The sequence below is a fragment of the Lutra lutra genome, chromosome 1 (assembly GCF_902655055.1).
Source record: "Lutra lutra chromosome 1, mLutLut1.2, whole genome shotgun sequence".
Taxonomy (NCBI): domain Eukaryota; kingdom Metazoa; phylum Chordata; class Mammalia; order Carnivora; family Mustelidae; genus Lutra; species Lutra lutra.
The window spans coordinates 196,380,793-196,396,717 of NC_062278.1; the positions used below are offsets into that span (position 1 = coordinate 196,380,793).

Sequence of the window (15,925 nt, forward strand, 5' to 3'; positions counted from 1 at the left end):
ACATCACATTTAATAGAAACGTAGTGAACATAGAGTTTTCTGTGCTCATCACTTCAGTTTAGTATATGCTGGAGGTTCTATTCAGTGTGGTAATACAAGAAAAAAATAAAAGTTATAAAGATTGAGAAGAGCAGAAGTAAAAGTCTTTATTCACTGAAGACATGCTTTTTATATATAAAATCCTTGATTGTTTATATATAAAATCCTCTGGAATCTACAACTACTAAAACTACTATTTGAATTAAACAAGTTCACAGAAATAATTACATACAAAAATCACTGGAATTTCTCTATACTAGTAGCATTTAGCTGGTGAATTTTTTAAAATTCATTTTCAATCATGTCAAAAAACAAAATATTTAGAAATACATTTAATAAAAGATGTGCAAGATTTCTAAAATGAAATCTATATTGGGGCGCCTGGGTGGCTCAGTGGGTTAAGCCGCTGCCTTCGGTTCAGGTCATGATCTCAGGGTCCTGGGATCGAGCCCCGCATCGGGCTCTCTGCTCAGCAGGGAGCCTGCTTCCTCCTCTCTCTCTGCCTGCCTCTCTGCCTGCTTGTGATCTCTGTCTGTCAAATAAATAAATAAAATCTTTAAAAAAATAAATAAATAAAATAAAATGAAATCTATAAAACATTGTGAAAGAAATTAAACAAGGCCTAAATAAGTGCAGAAGCTATATATGTAAGTGAATTGGATGACTCAATATTGTGCTCCCCAAATTGATCTGTAGATTCAACACAATCCAAAACTCAGAACATTTTTATAGAGAACGATAAGTGGTCCTAAAATCTGTGGAAAACAAGGGCCAAACAAACCTGAACAAAACCAAGTTGAAGAGTTTCTTTGTCTAGTTTCAAAACCTGTTATAAACCCACAATGACTGAGGCAGTGTGACATTGGTAGATGAATGGATAAATGAAACAAATGGATCAGTGGAAAGCCCAGAAATAGATCCATACTCATGCATATATATTCAACTGGTTTTCAACAAAGTATCAGAGCATTTCAGTGTGGAATAGGAGAATCTTTAACAAATAGTGCTGGGACAACTGAATAAACATACAGAAAGACCACACCCGCTACCTCACACAATACTGAAATTAATCTTGGACAGATCATAGAATGTAAAACCTAAAACTATGAAGATCCAGAAGAAAATGTTGGAAAGTACCTTCTTTGCAACTTTGGGCTAGGCAGAAATTTTTTAGGACATCGAAAATACTAGTATAAACATTGATAAATTGGACTTCATGAAATTAAAAACTTCTGCTAATCAAAAGGTATCATTAAGCTAATTTAGACAAGTGTATATGAGTCTCTGTGCACTTTTTTTTTTTTAGATTTTATTTATTTATTAGAGATTACAAGTAGTTAGAGAGGCAGGCAAGAGAGAGAGGAAGGGAAGCAGGCTCCCTGCTGAGCAGAGAGCCCGACGCAGGGCTTGATCCCAGGACCCTGGAATCATGACCAGAGCCAAAGGCAGAGGCTTTAACCCACTGAGCCACCCAGGTGCCCCACTGTGCGCTATTCTTGATACCTTTCTGTGAGAAATTATTTCCAAATAAAAGGTTAACAAAAGATATCATTGTGATAATAGGGAAGAAAATAATCACAATGCATATATCTGACAAAAGATGTGTATCTCTATAAGCAAACTTTTAATAAAACAGTTTTTGGTTTATGCAGCCAAACTTTTTGTATAATACAAGGGAAGTTTTTCTTCCCTTTCCCTTTACAAAATCCCTATGTAGTCTTTCCTTCTCTTCCCTAATCAGAATGTCTTACACAAGAGGCCTTGATAACATGACAATTCTTCCCAAATATATTTGAACCTGTACCCTATTGGTAAAATGTTTGAACACACTAACCACATAGGTACGTTCATTTATTTCGAAAACAGGAATATGTTGCTGTGCTACTATATAATGAAATATGCACAAAAGATAACATTTTAAAAGGGCAGGATAAAAGACAGAACAGTTTCCTTCTGTACTTAAGCAGATGATTGTGTACCACCCCACCTCCTCATGTGCTCATCTCACTTTGAAGACACTGCCTGGGGGCAAAAATCAGACTACATTTACTTATACATCTAAATATAAAGCTATGGTAGACTTAATCCTTTTGCATCTTAACCTTACCTCTGACTCTGGTTTGAAAGGATTTATTGCTTTTTAAATGAAATTATGGTATTTTTTTTTTGGTGCAGGTGCAGTAGAATTTTTAGGTCTGGGGCATACTCTGAAATCATCTCATCTAATTTTTACTGTACTTAATCTTAACATTGTTCAATAATAATTTTTCTATAAATATGTATTTTAGAAAGAAGAAATAATGAGAATAGAATTTAGGAAGGGGAGAGAAGAGGTATGGAAGAAGATTTGTTGACTTTTCAAATAGTTAATTACATTATAAATATTGGTAGCAATTCATTTGAGTGAGATGTTGTCACCTTGAGGGATTACTGACTGTAGAAAATTAGCAGTTTGTACATCTAGACAAAGTTTCTAAAAATGGGGGAAATCACTATTCTCTGATTAAAAAGACAGTCTTTAATAAGCATCAACTCTACCATATAGCAGCCTGAGACAGGTTTAGAGATTTTAAGCCTGCTGTGTTACCTCTGAGACCTAAAGGAAGCAGAACATAAAAATGGTCCTCTATCAATTTGAAGCAAACCTAATCTTTATGATCATGGCTGTGGTCTAAATCTATTAAAGATGTTCAAATTCAGTGTCCTTGGTATCACTGTGACTTGACCTGAATAGTGAGCAATAAACTTGTGTATTATAATTCCGGTTTGAAGATATGTGCTTAGGAAGTGAAACCGACAGTCAGTGTTTTGAGTCTGTCTCTAAGCAGACTAAGAGCCTATATAAAATGACAGGTGCATTTTTAGGGAAAGAAACCCATAATGTTTTCCTATTTAGTAGGTGACAGTATGTCCCAAGATAACACAAGCTTAAGGGGCTGGAACAGGCATGGTTATTAAAGGCTAGCAGTTTCTCAGTTCATACAAATTGAATTTTTTCGTAGGCTAGAAGACTGTAGAAATCTAGTGTAGAGTACTGAAATAAATTAGCATATTAAGTGAATTTATACATTCAAGCTTGTGAGCACTTTGAATTTAAGGAAGAAATTTTATTACTTCTTGAGAGAAGAAAGGCAATTCTTAAATTCTGTGTTTGATCTCCCTATTGCAAAGGGCCTATATGATAAATTATATCATTTTGATGATTATTCAAAGTAGTTATTATATTCATGCGAATCTTGCTCTCTTCTTTCTTTTTTCAGAATTACCGATTTAGGGAACATTAAAAGAAGATTGTATTTATCAACGGTCCATAAGGAACTGTCCTCAACTCCTCTTCATGCAAAAATCCCACTCTTCATGATCAAGCGCAAAATTGTAAGTGCCATATGAATGCTGCTTAAAATATTAAATTCATTTCAACAAATAATAATTATGGGCCTACTCTGTTTATAAAGTACTTTGTTAAGTACCATGGTCATATAAAAAATGAATAAAATTCATACTCTTCCTTTCTCTCCCATGAGAGAGCTTAAAATCTACTAAGTGGCAGAATATAATTATTTGAACATCTAGAATATCACCAAAACTGGTGGTAAGCACAGTAGAAAGAGGTCTACTGGTACTATGAAAGGGAAAGAAATCCATCTGACTACAGGATGAGGAAAAGCTACATGAAGAAGACTACATTTAGTTGGGCCTTTGAAAGAGTGTAAGATTTCAACAGCTAAAGATAGGAAGCCAAGCATTCCAAGCAGAAGGAACAGTATGAACAAAAACATAATTGCTGGAAATTGGTACATGTTTGGAGAAAAAAATGATTAATCATTGTTGCCAGATTTTTTTAATAGCCTTAAGGAAACATCAGTCCTATAATATAACAGTCAGGTATAGGTTGGGAGATTTTATGCCTATTGTGTAACCCCTAAGACCTAAATCAGTGATAAGGTATGAGTAGATAAGCAATAAGCAATAAATCAACTCACCTCTTTGGGGGCTCAAATACATTTATTTTAAAAGAAGCCTTTAACCACTTCCTCAAATGCACAGACACCAGTGTAAGGAAGGATCATAAATATGACACCACCAAATGAAACTAATAAAGCTTTAGTAACTGATCCTAAAGAGATGGAGATCTGTGACCTGTCAAAGAATTCACAATAATCTTCTTAAAGAAGTTTAGTGACCTACAAGAACATACATACAGACAACTAAGTGAACTTAGGAAAACAATCCATGAACAGCACAAGATGTTTGAAAAAGGATTGGAAACCATCAAAAATAAACAAATAGAAATTCTAGAGCTGAAAAATAACAGTAACTGAACTGAAGAATTCAGTGGAGAGCTTCAAAAGCAAATTGAACCATGCAGGGAAAAAAAAATCAGTGACCTAGGAGGCAAGACAATTGAAATTATCCAGTTGGGATTAAAAAAGGAAAAGGAATGGCAATGAGTAGAGAAAACCTATGGGAAATATGAGACTTAAGGAAAATAAGCAATAGTCACATTATGGGAATTCTAAAAGGAAAAGAGAAAGAGAAAGGGACAAAGAGTATATTTAAAGCAATAATGGTGAAAAATTCCCCAAACCTGGGGAGAGAAATAGGTATTCAGATCCAAGAGGCCCAAACGACCACAAATAGGACTACACAAACATATTATGATTAAGTTTTCAAAAATCAAAGAAAGAATTTTAAAATCAACGAGAGAAAAGAAAGGGAGCTCCCATAAAACTATGGGCAGATTTCACAACAGAAACTTTTCAGGCCAGAAGAGAAGGTGATGACATATTCTAAATATTGGGAAAAAATTAAAGACCAACCAAGAATACTATACCTGGCAAAGCTGTCTTTCGGAAATAAAGGCGAGGATAAAGACTTCCCCAAACAAACAAAAGCTGAGGGAATTCATTACCACTAGATCTGCTTTACAATAAATGCTAGAGGGAGTTCTTTGAGTAGAAATAAAAGGACTCCAGCAACTTAAAAACATTAAGAAGGCCATGTAATTCGCCATGTAATTCCCACTACAGTGGTAAGTGTATAGTTAGTCACACTTGGAGTCTGTAATAGTGGTGCATAATTCATTTACAGTTATATTAAATTGCATTCACCCTTCTATGTTTAAGTATTGATTTCCTTATTTATCTAAGATTTTCTAGATTTCAACATTAGCCAGTTTCCAAGAGTTAAATCATACAAGACCAATACTCCATTCTGTGTGTGGTTAATAAATAAAATCTGTCATTACCTTGCTTTTGTGAGTTCAGTTACCTTTGCCAGTTAACTAATTGAAGTTCTAAATATTTGCTAAAATCTGAACTGATCATTCTGTACATGGATATCATCGACACACACATAGTAGTATGCTTGTCATGTAGTGACCTTTGTAGGAATACAGTATTTGAAGATAAAATATTACCTTTCTTTACAAACCTTGATGAGATAGAAAGTGAACTTGACTGATCTATATTTCCTATATAATAAATGAGTCAGATGAATATGTGCCAGTGGCCCCAGGTACCTACTGGCTTAAGAAATGTACTACTTAAACTAAAAAAATAAAAATAAATTGAAAAGTGTAATAGGTCCTGTGGGACAGTGTTCTGTAACTCATCTACCTCAACTTCCCACCCTCTAGTCGGATGACTCAATGGAGAATAGTTATATGTAGTTTTAAATCCTGGTGTGAAGAAAGCAAACAGGTCATTATTTTAGGTAACTTGAGCTTATGCTAAATTTCAAAAGGCAAAACAGTCATAACATATCTAGAATTTTTTTTCTGAGTGTGGCCGAATTTAGAAAGAATTGCTTACATACATTTGAGACAGTCCTAAGCAAGAAGCAAAAAAAGGTATTTTTTTCTATACTGACCCCATTCCAGTAAAATCACCAAGTCATACCTACTTGTAATATGTTCTAATCTATATGTAGGGCTTAAGAGCATGGTATCTGAATTCTGACACTTACTAGTTATGTGACCAGTTCCTGTATTCATTCTCTTCATCTATAAAGTGCAGATAATTTGAGATATACTTCCTATTAAAGTTGTTGGAAGATTAATGCAAGTAAATAAACATACTGACTTTTAGAACAATGCCTTGCACAGTCTCAGCCCTAGGTAAGGATTATAGCTCTGATTTGCTCTTTGTTGCTACTTCTTCCAGGAATGCCTCCATGATTTCCCCTCTGTGGAATAGCTATTTAGGTTACAGTTCACCATTGCTATTCACTACTTCATAATCCTTGTAACACTTCTTCACCCTGTGCTTGAATCATGTTTGCTTGTCTATCTCCCCACCTTTAGACTACAAGCATGTTTTATGTGACTTTTATCCCTAGTCCCATTAAGAACATGGCCCATGGTAAGTGCTCAATAAATACTTGTTGAACAAATAGGCAATTCTTACTGTGCCTCCTGATGTGGGAAATAAAACAAATGAGTTTGTCATGGATCTTTCTAAATGCACTTGATGATTCCAGAAATATTCTGTACTGTTCAAGCAGATATTAAGAAATTCAAATCTAAAACTTGTACTCCTTTCCCCTCAGTTTCCTCCCAATCAAAGAGATGCTACAGTAGCAAAGGGTCTTTCATTTCCACTGTTAATCTAGTCTATTACCGTTGAGCCCTTATCAAATCAAAGCTGAGCCATTTTAGGGGAATTTTCTATGGAGAGAAGCAAGGTAAGAGAGAACACTCCACCCATTCAAAATGCCATCCCTAGGGCCCTCCTTGGTGTTGCTGTGGTGTTGCTCTAGTTCTCTACTCTTTTGCCAAAACTTTCTTCAGTTCTACTTTTTAGGAACTATAGATAGTTTGGGGGTAAACCTTGAACACAGTATTTTTAAAGTTCTTCAGCTAACATTTATAAATCAGAAGTTATCAGTATTGTCTCTTGTGCAGTGAGCAGTCAGTTGGAGCTGAGAGGCAACCACATGCTTTTAACAGAGCTTTAAGCTCTGCTGTAAAGTTTAGTTTTTCCACTCATATAAGGAATGCAGGTACACTCAGATGATTCCTGCTTCATTCATTTAAGTTATCTGCCTAGGCCCTCTAGAGATAGAGTTTGTAACCCCAGTTTAGAGGATAATTGCCAAATGGTCCACTTTGCCTTGGTTCTTTAGCTAAAACCTTTACATAGCCAAAGGCAACAAATATTCTTAGACCACATCACATCTACTATTCCAGTTACCATTAAATGTTCAAACTTTCAAATAAAAAATTTTATTTTTCGTGTTTCTTAATTTTGAAGAATTCACTTAAATATTTAAATTACAACAATTTATAGTTTTAACTGAGGTTTTCAATGGCAAGAACAGTTTGAAAATTTAATAACCATCAGATTAAACAATGGAGGTAGCCACTTAGTCAAGACTCACTGAAATCAATCTTACTTCTTCTTCAATATAATTTTAATTAGTTGGTGATAGTATCAGATGAACATCAATGTCTTGCTACCAAAGTATATATTAATGTACAGTAAATTTAATTGTATTTGAATAGGAAGTTCAGGTATGAAATATCATTGAGAATGAATCATTCATTGGAGATATAATGAAGTGGTATGATAAATTACAATGCCAAAATCTTTTAGTATCCTTTACCACTCATATACCCAGTGTTTGTCATTTAAATGGATAAAATTACTCTTTAAGAATTGTACTTTCTTGAGCATGACTCTGATGGAATATGTTATAGCTTTTATTACAAACTGAAAGTGTGGCATAATGTTTTTAAAATTTCCCCTCAAAGATCATTTTCCCAGTAAAGTCAGTGATTTAGAAATTTTTGATTTTTAGTAGTATTTAATTTCTTGAATGTTACTGAATGAGAAGGGAGTGGAGGAAACAAGTTTATTCAGACCAAGGTCATTTAGATATATATTTAATATGCTAGAGAATGTCCCTTAATGAAACCATCCAACCTAGAATGCTTCTGGTACTTATTTGAAGGTTTGCAAATGTTTTCATCTCCTCCATGAGAATATCATTTAAAAATATTTGTTTTTCTCTCTCTACTTACCTGTCAGTCTAATATAGATGTTTAAGAAATTTAGGGAAAGAAAAGTAGTTCCATGTCTTCCTCTGAAGTCCCTGAATAGTTATGTGAGGTAAGAACAACTACATAAAAATAAGTTTGTTCTGGAAAACAGATGATTACCCCCATTTTTAAATCACATGAACAGACAGGAGGATATTGTTAGAGTTGAAGTGTGGCCTCTAGAGCTAGCTTGTAGTGGTTCAAATTCTAGTCATCACTTCCTATCTGGGCCCTTAGCTGAGTCAGTTAATCTCTCTCTGCTTCATTTTCTCATCAGGTGGAGAAATTAATAGAACCTGCTTCCTGGAGGAGTTGTTAGGATTTTAAGAGTTATTACCTAGAATAGTGCCAAGCTTTTATAAGTGCTCGATTAACGTTAGTTGATAATGTTGTTATTTTACTATTTTCTCTTGACATAAATCCATGTTTATTAGGAATATAGTGTCACAATAAACTTCTGAACTTAAAGTTCATTTCAGTTGGCAAATATTTATTGAGCTCCTACTATAGGTCAAGGTCTGTGACAAATGATAGGAATCCAAAGGTGAATATAATATGGCAGAGGAGGCAAACACATAAATAATTAATGATAATGGTCTCTGGTAAACACCATACTAGTCTTGGGAACCAGATGCTGCTAAAGGAAATTATCAAACTTGCCTAGCCAAGCTGGGGATTATTACATTGGAGGTATTTATGCTAAATTATAAATACACACAAACAATAGTATGAAAATTTATGTCACAGTTGATCCATTAACTGATTCAAATGCATGGAATTATACTGCTAGAAAAGAAGGCTAGACAAAACCATGAAGAGCTTTGAAAGTCATGTTGAGATATATGAATTTTAGTCCATTAGAAATTTTTAAAGCAATTTTTAACATGGAGAAATTTTACAATATGATCTGCATTCTAGAAAATAAGTATGATATCAGTGGAGATCTAGAGGAAGAGACCAATTAAGAGGCAATGCACAGACGTCTAGGTGAGACATATAAGCCTGCATTAGTGTAGTAGCAAAGAAGTAGAAGAGGAGGACAGATATGAAAGATACTTAAAGAGTAAAGTAAATTAAAAAAAGAAAGAACAAAAACTGAGAAAATGGCACTGAGATTCACTGGATGGACTTGACACCAACTTAAATACCAGAGATATCAGTAAAATTGACCCAGGAATGTAGAAACTATTCAAACAAAGGACAGTGTGTGGGGGGGACCTCAAAAAAAAAAAGATGAGTACAGTCTGAATGGCTTGAGAAACAATATCAACCAATCTAATATGTGTGTAATTGACATAGTAACAGGAGAACAGAGAGATTGAGCATGAGAAAATTTATAGAAATGATGACTGGAATTTTTCAAAATTTGAAAAATACACTCACAGATCCAATAAGCTCAACAAATCAAGGGCTGGAGATCTCTCAAAAACAGTAGCAACCCACACAATGGTATATCATAACTTAAAAAACAAAAAACACTGCAAAATCATGCCCTGGTATGTAATAACTAAATTGCTGAAAATCAATGATAAAGAGAAAATCTTAAAAAGTAGGCAGAAGAAAAAATGACATTATTCACTAGAGAACATTGATAAAATATATCACAAGCTTCCCCTCAGAAGCAATGAAATAAAGAAGACAATGGAATGATGCTAGGGTAAAAAAAAAAAATAATTTTTAACCTGTCAACCTAGAATTCCGTATCTAGTGAAACTATTCTTCAAAAATTAGAGCAAAATAAAAACACTGAAACTAAAAAGTGCTAGAGAATTCGTTGCTAGCAACTTGCACTAGAAAAATATCAAAGGAATTTCTTCAGACTGAAAAAAATATGAAAAGATGAAAATGTGGATCTAAATGAGAGAAGAATATCAGTAGTGATAAATATGTAGACGAATCTGGGGGTGCCTGGGTGGCTTAGTGGCTTGAGTGTTCACCTCTTGATTTTGGCTCAGGTCGTAATCTCAGGGTTGTGATCTCAGGGTTGTGATATCAAGCACCTCATCAGGCTCCAAGCTCAGCAGGGAGTCTGCTTCTCTCTTTCTCTCTCCCTCGCCTTCTGTCCCTTCTCCCACTTGCTCTCTTTCTCTCTCAAATAGATAAATAAATCTTTAAAAAGTACATAGATGAATCTAAAAGATTCTTTATTCATATCATAATTTCTTTAAAAGTATTTGTTGAAAACAAAAATACTAACAGTGTAGAAGTAAAGTATATGACAGTAACACAAAGAATGGTAAAAATATCAGTATGCTTTTTTAACATTCTTACACATGAGATATTCTAATATTACTCAAAGTTAGATTGTGGTAAGTTAATGATTTATATTCCAGACTAATACAGTGATTGAAAAAATAAAAGAGTATAACTAATCAGCCAATTGATTAAATTAATGGGACACTAAAAAGATATTCAATCCAAAAGAATATAGGAAAGAACTAAACAAAGAAGAGATGAGACAAATTAAAAACAAATAGCAAGATGATAGTCTTAAACTCATATATAGGAATAATTTCATTAAGTGGAAATGGGCTAAACTCCCCAACTAAAGGACAGAGATTATTAGCTCAATTAAAATCAAGACACAATTGTATATGGTTTATAAGAAATGCATATTAAATCTAAAGACACAGGTGAAAAAGTTAAAAAGGAAAAAGGTTATACTATACAGGCACTAACCATAAGAAAGCTGGAGTGGCTATATTGATATCAAAGTAGACTTCAGGAAAAGGAATATTATGTAAAGAGGCACATTTCATAATGATGAGGGAGTTTAATCATCATGTAGAGGATATAACAAACCTAAATATATACACACCTAGTAATAGTGCTTGGAAATGCATAAAGCAAAAACTAACAGAACCAAAGAGAGAAACATAAATTCACAATTTTATATGAAGATTTCAACACTCCCCTCTTAGATATTGAGAGAAAATCGGTAAACTTGAAAAATGCTATCAATCAACCAGACCTGTTTGACATTTTTAGAACATACCATCTTATAACTGCCTAATACACACTACATTCAGATGCGCTCTGGTTTACCCAAGGTGTATGATATGTTAGGCTATATTAATCAGTCAAAAGACTGAAATCATACAGAGTATGTTCTGTGAATACAAGGGAATTAAATTAGGAATTAATAACAAACATATAATTGGACAGTCCCTAAGTAGTTAGAAATAAAGCGGCATACTTCCAAGTAACTTGCAAGTAAAAAAAAAAAAAAAAAAAATTATGGGAGATATTAGAAAACATTTCTAACTGTTATTTTAACTAATTTCAAATAGTAATGAAAATAAAGCATACCAAAATTTGTGGGATGCATCTGAATCATGTAAAATCTGTAGAAAGAAATAATCAAGAGAATATATAAATGAAATAAAAACTGGACAGTGGAGAAAATCAATAAAACCAAAGTTTGTTCTTTGAAAAGATTTAGCAGGTGATAAGCTGTTAGCTACTTTAATCAAGAAAAGAAGAACTCACACATTACTAAAATCAAGAGTGAAAATGGGGAAAAGGGAAAATAAGGGAATACTATGAACAATATTTTGCTGGTAAGTATGACAATTTAGATGAAGTGGGAAATTTCTGCTAAAGACACAAATTACTAAAACTGATACTAAAAGAAATTAAAAGTTAAAATAGCCATATATCTATTTTTAGAAATTGAATTTGTAATGTAAAACATTCCTGCAAATAAAATATAGGTCCAGAAAATTCACATCCAGGCTTTACATATAATTCTACCAAACATTTAAAGAAAAAAAAAAATACCAATTTTAGACACTGTCTTTCAGATAATTAAGGAGAAGGAACATTTCCCAAATCATTGAATAAAATGAGGACAGCATAATGTTGATAACAAAGCAAGCTAAGATATTATAATTCCCAAAAAAGAACTATAAATCAGTATCAATCATGAACATAAACACATGAATCCTTAATACTGTGACTAGGTGTTTATTCCAGGAATTTAAGGTTAGTCTTATATTTGAAAACCAGTCACTGTAATCTTTCACATTAATGGAATAAAAGGGGAAAAAATCATAAGGTCATCTCAATAAGCATAGAAAAATCATTTAACAAAAGTTCATTAGTCATTCATGGTTAAAGCTTACATCAAAGGAAAGGAAAGAAACTTTCTTAATCTAATAAAGGAGTTCTGTTTAAAAAACAAAAAACAAAAACCTACAACTAAATCATACTTAGTGGTGAAATACTTATCCACTAAGATAGGGAACAAGGCAAGGATATCCACTCTACTTCTATTCAGCATTGTATTGGAGGTTCCAGTAAGTGCAGTAAGATAATAAAGAGAAATAAAACACATACAGATTAGAAAAAAAGAAGGAAAACTTTCTCTCTTTGCAGACAACATAATCATCTAAGACAATTGTAAGGAATCTGCTAAAACCAAACAAAACCTTCTAAATTAAGTGAATTTTGTAGGGTCACAGAGTATAACATCAATAACCAAAGTCAACTATATTTCTATATATTTCTATATAAATTGTTTATAGCAATAAACAATTGAAGTTTAAAAAATTTTTTAATTTAAATATTTGTATTAAGTTATTTATTTTAATTCCAGTATAGTCAACATATAGTGTTGTATTAGTTTCAGGTATACAGTATGGTGATTCAGTAATTACAGTTTAAATTTTTAAATTTAAAAGTATTTAAGTTGCATCAAAAGTACATAATACTCGGGAATAAGTTTAATAAAACATATGCTAGACCTTTACACTGAAGGCTATAAAACATTGCTGAGAGAAATTGAAAAAGACCTAAATAAATGGAAACATGTTGGTTTTGGATCCAAATACAGTATATTCAGTCCAATCCCACTCAGAATCCCAACAGGTTTTTTTTTTTAATATTTTTTGCAAAATTTATAAACAAATTCTAAGATATATATGGGAACTCAAAAGACAGAATACAACACAATTTTCAAAATGTAAAAATTATACCTCATGATTTCACAACATGTTATAAAGCTACAGTAATCAGGGCAATGTGTTCTTGGCAAAAATACCAGTAAAAAGTTTACAAAAAGACACACGCATGTATAGTCAGTTGATCTTCAACCAAATCGCCAGAGCAATTCAATAGAGATAGGAACATCTTTTTTCAGACCCAGAACTTCTCTGAGTATCCATATGGGAGAAAAAAATGAAACTCAACCCATATTTCACACCATTCACAAAAATTAAGATGAATCATAGATCCAAATATAAATGCTAAAAATATAAACAACTATAAGAGATTTCTTAAGACCCAGAAAACATTAACCCTAATAAAGAATAAATTGACAAAATGGGCTTCACCAAAATTTAAAACTGTTCTGGGCGCCTGGGTGGCTTAGTCCGTTAAGCCTCTGCCTTCGGCTCAGGTCGTGATCCCAGGTCTTGGGATCAAGCCCTGTGTTGGGCTCCCTGTTGTTGTTCAGCAGGGAGTCGACTTCTCCCTCTTCCTTTGCCCTTCCCCCCCACCCAATCATGCTCACTTGCTCTCTCTCTCTCTCTCTCTCTCTTTCTCAAATAAAATCTTTAAAAAAAAATTAAAACTGTTCATCAAGACAGTTTTAAGAAAATGAATAAGCAACCCACAGAGAAAATATTCCTAATATATATGTGACCAAAATGTTTCTATCCAGAATATATTCTCCAACTGTGTAATTAAAAAAAAAGAACTTTTTTAAGGCAAAAACAATTGAACAAGTTCTTCACAAAGATTATACAAACAAACAAGCATGTGAAGAGCTCCATACTATCAGGGGAATTCAAATGAAAAAAAAACACAGTTGCTACTACTTCACCCACTATAATAGCAAAAATAAAAGAGACAGGAAATACTAAATGTTGGTTTAGATATAAAGCAGTTATCATATACTTCCAACATACATGGAGAATTTCCAGAGTAACCACTTTGGAAACACCTTTGGAAGTTTATGATAAAGTTAAACGTTTACCCATTGATACAAAAGCTCCGCTCCTTGGTGTCTATCCACAAAAATGTAAGTACATGTACACAAAAAACTCGGCTGGGAATTTCACAACAGCTTTATTTATAAAAGCCAAAAACTTGAAATAAACTTAAATGCCTCACAACAGAAGACTGAACAGTTAAATTGTGGTATATTCACAGAGTGGGGTACTACTCAACAAAAAAAGAATGGATTACTGATCCATGCAACAACATTGATGAACCTCAAGTATTAATGCCAAGTGAAAGAAGCCACTTACTGTGATCCTATTTATATAAATTAATAGAACAGACAAACTAAGGTAAAAGAAATTAGTGGTTGCCCTTGAGAGAGATAAGTCTGAGATTGGGAAACAGCACAAAAGATCTTTCTGGGGTGATTGAAATGCCGTATAACTTGATGAGCTATGGTATGCTGGTGAATGAAATGGTCAAAATCATCAAACTGTATCCTTAAAGTCTGTGTATTTTGTGGTATGAAGTCAAAAAAGATGGTGTGGTTAACATATATTAAGCACATATATGTTAGGCACTATTATAAGTGCTTCCATGTTTTTAAACATTTAATCCTAACAACTCTAAGACATGTATTATTACCACCATTTTACAAAGGAGGAAAGCAAAGCACAGAGAGGTTAAGTAACTGAGAAATTACCCAACTAGTAGATGCTGAAGCTGGAATGCAAACTCAGACAGATGGGCTGCAGAGCCCACACTCTTGCATTCCTAGGAGGAATGTATTTAGAAGGAGTTGCCATAGAGTTTAACTGGAAGGGATTTCCAGACAGGCTAAAGAATAGAATATTATAATAAGATAATAGAAAATAATTTCTTATTCCAAATCTTAAAAGTTAAGTGTTTCAAAGAAAGGAAGTTAAATGTCAGGATGTAGTCATGTGATTGTGTTACTGTGTAAAGCGGAGGAGGCTTTTGAAGGAAAGAAGGTTAAGGGACACAGGGTATTGGACAGTGTTAGAAGGTAAGGTGAATCTGGTCCCAGGTTTTCAGGAATGTGTAGCTAGGCTGACGAAGATGTGTCTGCAGAAGCAGAAGTGACCAGGAAGTGATTTGAAGATCAGCGAAACTAAGAGTGGAAGCAATTCCTCCAGCTTCAAAGAAGATAGGGTTCCCAGTCAGAAGTGTGAGCCTGCTCCCAGTGCCACCTAACCACGTGGCCTCAAAATTGGAGGCTGTAGAAACACATATGAAACTTTCTTAGTGAGCTTTAACTCGAGTTAAAGGGGAAGTAATATCTCAGAAAAGCCTGGTTTCAATTAAAGTAAGGTATGTAGGACCCTTAGAAAAATACAGAGTAGGAAGTACTTCTCAGTGTAAGGATTTCAGAGGGCACAGTGAAAGGTGACTTGAGAATTAGCAAGAGAAAGATTGGCTGCTATTTCAGGAAGAGACTGCTCGCTCATGCTGGTAGGAATGGGAGGTGGAGGTCATTTGCTAAATAGGTATCATAAAGATACTATATAAGGAACTTGCCTTTCTGTGGTTCAACCAGGAGCTACAGCCCTGACAGCCCCAACCTCTCTTAAACTCCCCTCCCTCCGTGTAGGGACTTGTCATGATTTGCTTTTCCTGAGGAAATTGTTTTTTAATACAGTAGTAATAGGTAATTGCTTCTCCTGACCGTGCGGATATAAAATTACTATTTCGACTCTCTGCTTACACCATTTAATAAACAAGATGATGGTGATTGAGATGAATAAGGTCATTATAAGCGATTTTTAAGAGATTTTCTCCTGAGATATTTAAGCTAACATGTGAAAAATTATTATAAAAGACACAAGAATAAACATTTTAAAACCCCATTCTTATCGTTTTAGGAGGGCAGAAGCAGAATGA

General features: G+C 33.7%; 1 protein-coding gene across 9 annotated transcripts in view; it reads left to right on the forward strand.

Moving 5' to 3' along the window:
- Window positions 1–15,925, forward strand: part of CFAP20DC (CFAP20 domain containing) — a 254,309-nt gene that overhangs the window by 80,931 nt on the left and 157,453 nt on the right. For all 9 annotated transcript variants that reach the window (XR_007120850.1, XR_007120851.1, XR_007120852.1 and 6 more), the window contains exon 5: window positions 3,300–3,414. Coding sequence is in view for 6 of the 9 variants with exons in the window: in XM_047690656.1 (XP_047546612.1) it covers window positions 3,300–3,414 (115 nt within the window). In the remaining 3 variants the exon portion in view is untranslated. The remainder of the gene's footprint in view (window positions 1–3,299; window positions 3,415–15,925) is intronic.